At 35.1% G+C, this 9641-nt stretch overlaps 1 protein-coding gene and 1 long non-coding RNA gene across 3 annotated transcripts; one reads left to right on the top strand and one right to left on the bottom strand.

Moving 5' to 3' along the window:
* Positions 1-935: 935 nt before the first annotated feature.
* On the top strand, positions 936-3169 carry LOC126972978 (uncharacterized). Its single transcript, XR_007731242.1, has 2 exons — positions 936-1334; positions 2275-3169. It is a non-coding gene; the product is annotated as an uncharacterized LOC126972978 (long non-coding RNA).
* Positions 3170-3376: 207 nt separating this feature from the next.
* On the bottom strand, positions 3377-6623 carry LOC126972940 (adrenodoxin-like protein 1, mitochondrial). Of its 2 annotated transcripts, XR_007731231.1 has the most exons (6): positions 6189-6623; positions 5963-6014; positions 5572-5678; positions 5034-5174; positions 3705-3898; positions 3377-3647 (listed from the first exon to the last, which is right to left on the bottom strand). XR_007731231.1 is itself a non-coding variant. In XM_050820040.1 (5 exons), exons 1-5 carry the CDS (start codon positions 6271-6273, stop codon positions 3795-3797), a joined length of 489 nt encoding a protein of 162 aa, XP_050675997.1. In that variant the 5' UTR covers positions 6274-6623; the 3' UTR covers positions 3377-3794. The 2 variants fall into 2 exon arrangements, 1 of the variants encoding a protein (XP_050675997.1); XM_050820040.1 differs by having other exon boundaries at positions 3377-3898.
* Positions 6624-9641: the final 3018 nt, after the last annotated feature.

Raw genomic sequence — 9641 nt, 5'->3', positions numbered from 1 at the left:
CAGGTGTCTTTTCCATAAAAAACAATATGTGTGTGTAAGTCACACACGGTAGGAGTGAAACTTGAAAAGTTCCTGGTTAAAAATACGCATTGAAAAGTATTGAAAAATAAACAATCGCTTCATGTAAACTATACATTTATAAATACATAAAAAAAAGAATTTGGATTATTGAAAAATATTCTGAGTTACCCCCAAGTCACGCCTAAAGAAGTTTTACTTGAAAAACAATTTTTGACGGAAGTAATGTTAGTCCTTCCGGCAGAAATAAGTCAATTGAAACAATAATTTTAAACCATTTGTTTCAAATTGCTCAGATATTTTCTGAAAATCTCCAAGTGTTCATGTATGACTATTTTGTAATAAATAAGAGTTCTCACTAGGACTGTTGATGAAATATCGATATTTATTACTAATCTTTTTTTGGACGATATATCGATAGTTCGATATTGAAATGTCGATATGGATGGTCGAATTTTTTTACAGACTTCAAAAAGGAGGAGGTTATCAATTCGATCAGTATTTTTTTATGTATATATACCGATTACTCTGAGATTTATGATCCGATTTACGTAATTTTCGATGCAGAATTTGGTCCCATAAAAAATTTACATAGTTTGGCCCAGTGGTTTTCATTTTATGAAAATGTTTACCTCGATGATATAATTTTTTGGGTACGTCTTTTTTCGAAGTTTTCATTCAGCTTGATTGACACTAAAGAGTAAAAAATAAATAAAAACTACGTTTAAAAAAACCGACTTGAAAAACTGAAAAGTATCAAATAATTAAAAAAATTATTTAATACATCGTTACCTTTAACCTGTGAAATGACAGATTTAACAGCAATATTTATCTATAGCAATCCAAGCCATGTAATTTTTGATTAAATGTGTTGAACTTATTGCAAAACTCAATTATCTATAAACCTATATATAATTTTATTTGTATTACTATAGAGAAACTAAAAATATTTGGATATTAGAATTTAAATCATATTTTTATATTAAAAAAAAATGTGTGGCTTAAAGGACTTGCGTCAAATCTCCAAGCGATAAATAAATTAAAAAAAAAGAAGGATTGCGGACTGCGGTTGCATTTTGTCACAAATATTCAATATTGTTTCCCTAAATAAAATTGCTTAATAGGTACCCACATTGTCATTAGATACCTATACTTATTAAATATTAGTACCTATCCTTTATATATATATCATGGAAATAGAAGAGAATGAAATAAAAATAGAATATTTTGATTCATTAGACGAAGATCCTCTAAGAGATTGTGTTATGAATACTGTAAGTGTTGTTCATAACATAGAATACGAAATCAATAAAAAGGTATGTATAATGTCAAGTATGTACGTTCTAAATTAATGCTTGATTTTTAAAACTTGTCCGGCTGTCCTTTAAATTTATATTGGTTCTCCACAATTCCATACTGAACTTCATAGGTAACCTATCTCTCTACTTTTAAGTAAATATAAAAAAAGATCAAGATTCAGGTCATATGAATTAACATGAATTTAGTTAAGCGTTTTTTACAACAGAAAAAATTGTAGCATCAGCTTGCATTTATTTATTTAATGGCATGAAAAGCAGGTTCATAGGCACATATTAAATTTGATACAAAGGTATTATGTGGCGTCACACTTGGCCAGTGGGACGCAGAGGCGCGGAGAATGTACAAAGTACTATCTATGTGCCTCAATAGGGCTACTAGGTCAACAGAACAGCCTAGCTATACAAGATGGATATGCTGTCAGTATTCTTGTTACACCTTCTCTTAATGATGGTTTCAATTTAGTGTAATCATAATACACAAAAATATTAAATTTAATATTATAAAATTTAAAAACAGAATTTTATGAACAATGGCTTCAACCCATGAAGCCATTCCGACTAAGCTAACAGTCCGAGTAATCTATACATAAAATCTTGTTATGCTTTGTTCAACTCTCAGGTTGTGGCTTCATCTATAGGATTTTTACAGTTGATAAACTGCTCAACCCCAATATTTGCATATTAGATGTCACACTTGCAAATATAAACAATTTGTTATGTTTTTAAAGTGATAACCGTCACTTCTTGGATTAATACACAAATAAAATTTATGAACAAAATTTTATGAATGATGCAGTACTCTAACCCACAACCTACCACATTCCATGTGAGTGCTCTTCCAACTGAGCTAACCAATTTGAGTGACATATTCATAAACTCTTGTATGCTTTGTTCAACTCTCAGGTCAATCATAATAATTGTAAATATATTTTTATAGGCTATTCAGAAGTTTGAAGTACTAGCTGAATACCCAGAGGATAATATTATAGAAGAAAACTGGTACAAAGAAATTGACCATAATGGAAGATACATATGTAAATTCTGTGATTTAAAATATTTAACGATTCAAACATTAAGATGTCACATTAAAAACAAGCATTTAGAGAATGTGGTAAATTTAAGAATGTCAATTAAGGCTAATAAATGGAAGAAGAGGATTAAATGCTATGTGTGTCAGAAACAGTTTAAAACCTTTGGAGATCTAAATACTCATTCTTCATCTCATTCAACATTAAACAGTGATATCATCAGCTGTCTTCACTGTAAAGCTTCATTTCGAGATTTAAATGAATTGCTTATTCATCAACAGAATGAACACAGACTGTACAAAAAGCCACACATTTGCACTTTATGTGGTTATCAGACATCCAAGAGATCCCATTACAAACAACATCAGAATACTCATTTATCAAAAAGGGAGTTAAAGTGTTCATATTGTGATTATAGCACACACTATTCACCAAATTTGAAAGTACATGAAAGAATACACACAAATTTCAAACCATATAAATGTGACTTTCCAGACTGTGAGTATATTTGTTCAGCCAAGTCTGCTTTGAATAGCCACAGTTTAAAACATGTTCCACATAACAATTTGCTGTATTGTGATCAGTGTTGCTATAAAACTATTTATAAGCAATCTTTAAAAAAACATCAACATAGTCACTCTAGAAATAGAATACTTTTAAAAATTTAAATATGTAATGAGTTACTACTGTCTGGTTATATCTATGGTTAGAACGTAGAAGTATGACTGTCCATGTGTGGTCACTCTATCTGTTTTTCTTGCTTAGTTGTAAGACTGTGGCTTTACATTAAAATGTTGAATGATTGACTTGTGTTTCCATTACCACAACATTATAAATATATAGTATATATGTATATCTGTTTGTGAAAACATAATGGCAAAATTTTAATACACAACAAATATTTTTCAGCATTTAATGACAGGTTTAAGATTCTATGTGATTCATAATAATAGACCATTTCGTAAGTTTTATATTTATATGAAAAAAGTTTTAAATATTAAAATAAAACAGTTTTATGTTGAAAGCATATACTGCAGTTTAATACATAGTAAATCTAATATCTACATCTAAAATATATTTACAATATGTCATCATTTGCCTAAAAAGCATTTTATAATAATTGTGAAGAGCATTAAAAAGCACATCCAAGTTATTGCCACTTCACATATTAGGTGCCTGGTTGATTCAAGCAGAACATTATCTGTTGGTTCTTTTATACAAAATCTATCCAAAGTAGATTTTTTTTCAATTTCTCTGTGTAAACAGTTTTATTAGGTATCAGCTTTGTTTCATTTGTGTACAAACAGCTGTAGCTGATATATTTATTTTAGTTACCAACACCATGCTATGATTAGCTGCTTGATTATAGCTATTCAACTAGAAGAATAAATCACATCCTTCAGCTTCATACATATCAGTCAAACTAAGATTAGTGAGGCTTTGGTTTGTGCCCATCAACATAAAAGTTCCTAGTTGCTTTCGGCAATTGTAGTTCTACACCATCCAAATCTTTTGTAAGAGTGATTTGACAACCTAAAAAATAAAAAAAAGCTACTGTTAAAATGAGAATCACATGGCTGTCCTTTAAATATTTTTTGAGGAATGTTTTATCAATAAATTCATCAAGTCATAAATAATGAAAGGGTAGTTGATGTATGGCTCTGCATTTTTTGGTGTGGCTTTGTGAGTTGATCTATAGGGAAACCCCTTCTGCTAATCTGTTGATTGTTGACAGGAATGTTATGTTGAGACCCATCTGATTTAAAGGGATCTACAAAGAGATCTAATAAGAGATATTCAAATACAAGTTGAGAAAGTTTATAAAAGTATATTGTAGGGTGTACTGCTATTGTTATAATTATATTTCTTATGGTGAGTCAAATCAGTAGCAAGAGGAAACAATATTTGGATGGAGTAGAAGTGAGAATGACATCCTCCAAGTTGTATAGGTTTTGCTGGCTTGTGTACTGGTACTCTATTATATTATACACTATTATTTATATCTATCTAGTATATTGAGGCATGTTACCCTCTACTACTTTCACACACAAAATTAGTAAGACATGTTTTTGTATTCTCATCACTACAATTTTATAATTAAACCATCTGACCCGACAGATGTTGTTCTGTATATAATAAAGAAAATAATATTTTTTTATGAATTCGCCAATAATATATCAAAACATCAAGAATTACTTCGTAAAATATGCTGTCGTAATGAAATTGTTTCACAGCAGAACTGTCAAACTGTGCGTCAATAAATTCTCTCATAGGAATTATATATGGACACATCAAAGGAAAATCAAGATTTTTTGGTTTTATTTAATTCCCAGCACTTTCATATTTATTCACCTTTTAAACCTTCTCTGGACTTTCACAATTAATTTAAGACCAAATTTTGCCAAATCGGTCCAGCCCTTCTCGAGTTTTAGCGAGACTAACGAACAGCAATTCATTTTTATATATATAGATAAACCTATGTGTACACCTTCCTTAAAGGCCGGCAACGCTCTTGTGATTCCACTGGTATTGCAAGATAATGTGGGGGCTGGTGATCACTTAACACCAGGTGACCCATACACTCATATGTCCTCCTATTCCATAAAAAAGTACTTTTAATAATTTTAATATGAGTAATAATTACTGTACTGTACTGTGAGTAATATACCTAGTCTAGAATTTTCTTTCAAAAATGGCGCCATGTCAAGTAAATCATCCTCCTTTTCTTCTGACTGTGGCAACTTATCAAAGTAGTTGTGATGAACATAAACATGACATGTTGTACATGCCAGTGAAGCTTCACATGCACCTTAAAACAATTTAAAGTATGTAACAAATTACAAGCTAAACATTTAATTTTTAATGCTAATATTATGTTAAATTTGTTTTGAAGAACAATAGGTGAACCTTAAGGGCTAAGTCTCTATCCAACAAAATATGTACAGCTGTATAGAAGTTACTCACATGGTATATGTTTGGTACATGTCATGATTCCAGCGTTGGTAAACCACCACTAGATGGTGACGGGACTGGTACCACCTAGGTGTCCCGGTGAAATTTAGCCCTTAGGGTACATTCATTGTTCTTCAAAATAAACTTAACATTTTAGCATTTCACTTCACAAAATTTTATGGCATTACAACTAGTATAAGAATTAACTTACATTCATTTAAATATGGAAATTGTAAATTAAATTGTCAAGATACCTTCCATTTCAATGCCATATCTGTGTGCTAGATATAATACATTGTCCCCAATTTTCCCTCTTACATTATGTTTTTTACCATCCTTATCTATATAAACTACATTGACCCTAAAAAGAAAATAATATTTTGAAAGGGTAGATCGTAAAATACATAATAACAATAGCCAAATAAGAAAACAGCTTTTCTTAATAATTATATTATTATAAATAAGTACATAAAAATAGATTCAGTAGATGTTGAACTTGAAACATTAACAGATTACACCTTTTTATTAGAAAGATACTGCTGTAGCTGAAATTCTAGCAGGCATAATATACTACTCAAGACCTGAAAAAAATAATATATGACACTAAAGTTTTTCTCACCACTTATTATGAAATAAACTACTTACACTTCATCTTCAGATTTAGCATCCTGCCATTCAAACTCTCCATGTCTTTGGGCTAAAAACAGTAATATGATTAATATTTATTATTTAGAAGAAAAATATTAGAATTTTAAGCGAATATGTTAAAATTCTACTTAGTATGAGATATGGTTTAACCTATCTGGTATTAGTATATGGCAAATATAGAAATCTATAGAGTTGTTATATAAAAATAGCCTTTATTTCTTACCTGATGTAGTATGAATATACCTGCTTCTGTAAAAACTTTTATAGCACTTTGATAATTCTTTAACTTTGAGGAGAGTTCGAAACATTTTAAACAAGGATTCTAATAATAATTGTTCATCATATTCCGTTCAAAACTTTGAATCAATAGTATTAATTACTTATTAATTCTTAACAGTGCACACTACACACCTACCTACCAAATCAATTAATTTGATAAATCTTTGACTTTATCAATATTTCCTAAATCAAGTACCTAATTAAAGTAACTAGTACACTGTCAGTTGTCACTAATCACTGTGATTAAAATTGTCATTTACTCTTTACATTCGACTTTATGCGACTGATTAAAATCACGTGTCCATCATAACGATGTTACCAGTAGCCACGGAACAGAAAAAACTAGTGGAAGTAGGTAGCATGTGGGCGTTACCCTGTCGCCACTATTGTGTAGTGTGTACAAACTACAAATGTACCTACTCGACGCTCAAGTGAGACCAGTCATTTGATGTCAAGTGAAGAAAAAAAAGTGTTTAAAAAAATATAGGCTAAGTATATTCTGTTAGAGCAAAGAAGTACAATTGTTCATTGACTGGCTGGTATGAATCATGACGTATGTTTGGATTTTAGAGTGACTGCTGGTTTTTCTATGTCAAAAGAAAAACAAAAACTACCTTTATATCTGTTGTGTCAGCTGATGCTGAACGCTCTGTTTTTCTATTATTAATGTGCTATTTTTATCAAATATACTATATAACTGTATCTGCTATGTTATTATCAAATTCCTAATAGGTTATGGGCCCAGGACGTTCCTTAAAGAGTGCAGATGCAGTAAAAGCGCTAGAGTGTGCGTAAGTATATGTGAGCCGTGATGGCAAATAAAGAGAAGAACAGTAATACCTACGAGCTTCCTACACAGAGTACACACAGAGATATGACGGCTTCTATGAGTGCGGCCGGTTCAGATCTTCCAGCGATACAGAAATTAAGTGGAAACAGCAACTACTGAGCGACCCTGACGGGAACCGTACTGACAGTCGCTGATCAGCTGGTGCCCCTCTAGGTATCCCAAGAGCTGGCGGTTGATGATCGACTCCATTACTTTGAAGAAAATGGAGGTAATGGCAATGGGGTGGTAGTTGGACGGATCTGAGCGTACACCTTTCTTAGGGATCGGGTGCACTAAAGCCGCCTTCCATAATTTCGGGACTACGCCTGATGAGTAGGAGAGCCGGAAAAGACGGGTTAGGACCGGCGCCAGTTCAGGAGCACATGTCCGCAGCACTATCGGCGGAATGCCATCGGGCCCGCTCGATTTGTGAATGTCCAAGGTGAGAAGCGCCGAAGAAGTGCGAAGCACGGCGCCATGCCGGATTTTTTCCTCCGGCATGTATGACTCGCACCGCGGAATATGCGGTGGTGGTGCACCTTGGTCATCCAGAGTCGAGTTGGACGCGAAGAGGGAGCCCAGGAGATCAGCTTTCTCTTTCGCGTCATGGGCCAGCGACTCATCATCCCCGTGGAGTGGCGGAATGACTGACTGGCCGAAGTTTTCTTGGACAGCCTTGGCGAGCGACCAGAACGCACGAGTTCCCGAGGGAAGGCGTGCAAGTCTCTCGCCAATTCTGTCAATGTGCTTCGACTTTACGTCAGCAATAACTCTTTTGAAGGACCTGGAGGCATGATTGAAGTGTTTTTTAAGTTCGCTGGAATTCACATCCTTAGATACCACCGCATTGACCCAAGCCTGATAGCACTCCTGCTTCCGGCGAGAGGCCATTTGCAGGAGCGGTCAAACCATGGTTTGGACCTGCCACCGATAGGCACAGAGGAGGATGGAATGAAGAGTTCCATACCTTGCAGTACCAAATTAGCAACAGCGTCAGCAGCGGCATCTGGATCTCCCAGCGAAAAACAGATCTTCCTCCACGGGTAAGATGCAAAAAAGCACCGCATCTCGTCTCACTTTGCTGACCTATATAGTGCCACACGCGGCGACAGCCTAAGAATCGGGGCCGTGTTAGGCGCGTGATCAGCAGGGTGCTCCGGATCAGGCAGTGGTCCGACGATCCCAGAGGAGGGTCAACGGAAACTAGGTAGCCGTCCGGATGTGAGGTCAACAGAAGGTCCAATAGTGAAGGTATATGATCTTGCACACCTGGGATTCGCGTTGGCGCAATAACCAGTTGCGTCAGACCATATGCTAAGGCGAAGTCGTCAACAGATCTCCCTGCATGATCGGTGGTACGTGAGCCTAGCCATTGGGCGTGGTGGGCGTTAAAATCGCCAAGAAACACGATCTCTGCAGTGGCGATCTGCTCCAAAACGGAATCTGTAGCCATTTGGACGTGTTCGAGGAGTCGGTCAGTCTCTGCGTTACCACTATGCGACCTGTACAGGCATGCGTAGATTCGCGCATGGTCATCGCAGTCTACACGCAGCCAGATGACGACGATGAATATCATAACAAGTTTTTTCAGAGGAATGAGCAAAAGAAGACGGTGAAGTGCTTTATTTGCGATAAATTTAAATTATGCCGCATAAAGCCTGTGATTGTCCACATAATCCTCGGCAGTCGAAGTCCAGTCATATGGCGACGGCGACGGCACTGAGCACTGGGAATCAAGAGAAATCTCATCTCGATGAATGGATTCTAGATTCTGGAGCGTCAGCACATGAGCTATAGAAAGGACTGCATGATGCGATTTTGTAAAGATTGACAAGAAGGTAGAAGTATGCTGTGCAAATGGTGGTAAAGTATATGGAGAAGGTTTTGGTGATGTAGAGAATGCTGCGCTTGACGTCATTATCAAGACTGTCATGTATGTACCAGATCTTGCTTCTAACTTGTTAAGTGTGAGTTGCATTGTAAATAAGGATAAGGTTGTCGTTTTTTCTAAAAATGGTTGTAAGATTTATAATGCAGGTGAGTGTTCAATTAAAGGTAATCCACGTGTGACAGGAGTGCTTCACAGAGGTGTCTATAAAATTAGACAATGTTTACAGGCAACTGCTCTAGCTGCTACTACAAACAATGAAATGGAGCTATGGCATAAAAAGATGGCATACCTAGGAGTACGTAACCTAACTTTATTAAGAGACAAACTGGCGATTTGGGTGAGTTTTAAAAATACTTCTTATTGTAAATTAGAATGTGTAGCCTGTCTGATGGGTAAGCAAATAAGAAAACCATTTGTACGCAACAAGGCTCCAAGGGCTAGAGAGCTCTTAGAGTTGGTACCTTCAAAAGATCCTTCAAAAGATCAACTTCACAGAGCTCAAGACGTGGTATTTTTCGAGAACCAAATGTATCAGAAGACTGCTGATCCTGAAGCGAACAAGGAAAAGGCAACATTTGAACTAGATACAGAAGATCAACAGCACAATGAAATCCCTCAAGAAAATGAACCTACTCAGTCAGAACAAATAAATGAAGAGAACCTTCTGTCAAATGATA

The sequence above is a fragment of the Leptidea sinapis genome, chromosome 2, assembly GCF_905404315.1.
Source record: "Leptidea sinapis chromosome 2, ilLepSina1.1, whole genome shotgun sequence".
NCBI classification, from domain to species: domain Eukaryota; kingdom Metazoa; phylum Arthropoda; class Insecta; order Lepidoptera; family Pieridae; genus Leptidea; species Leptidea sinapis.
The sequence above is the reverse complement of the archived record's forward strand: the minus strand, read 5'-3'. Positions and strand labels throughout refer to the sequence as shown.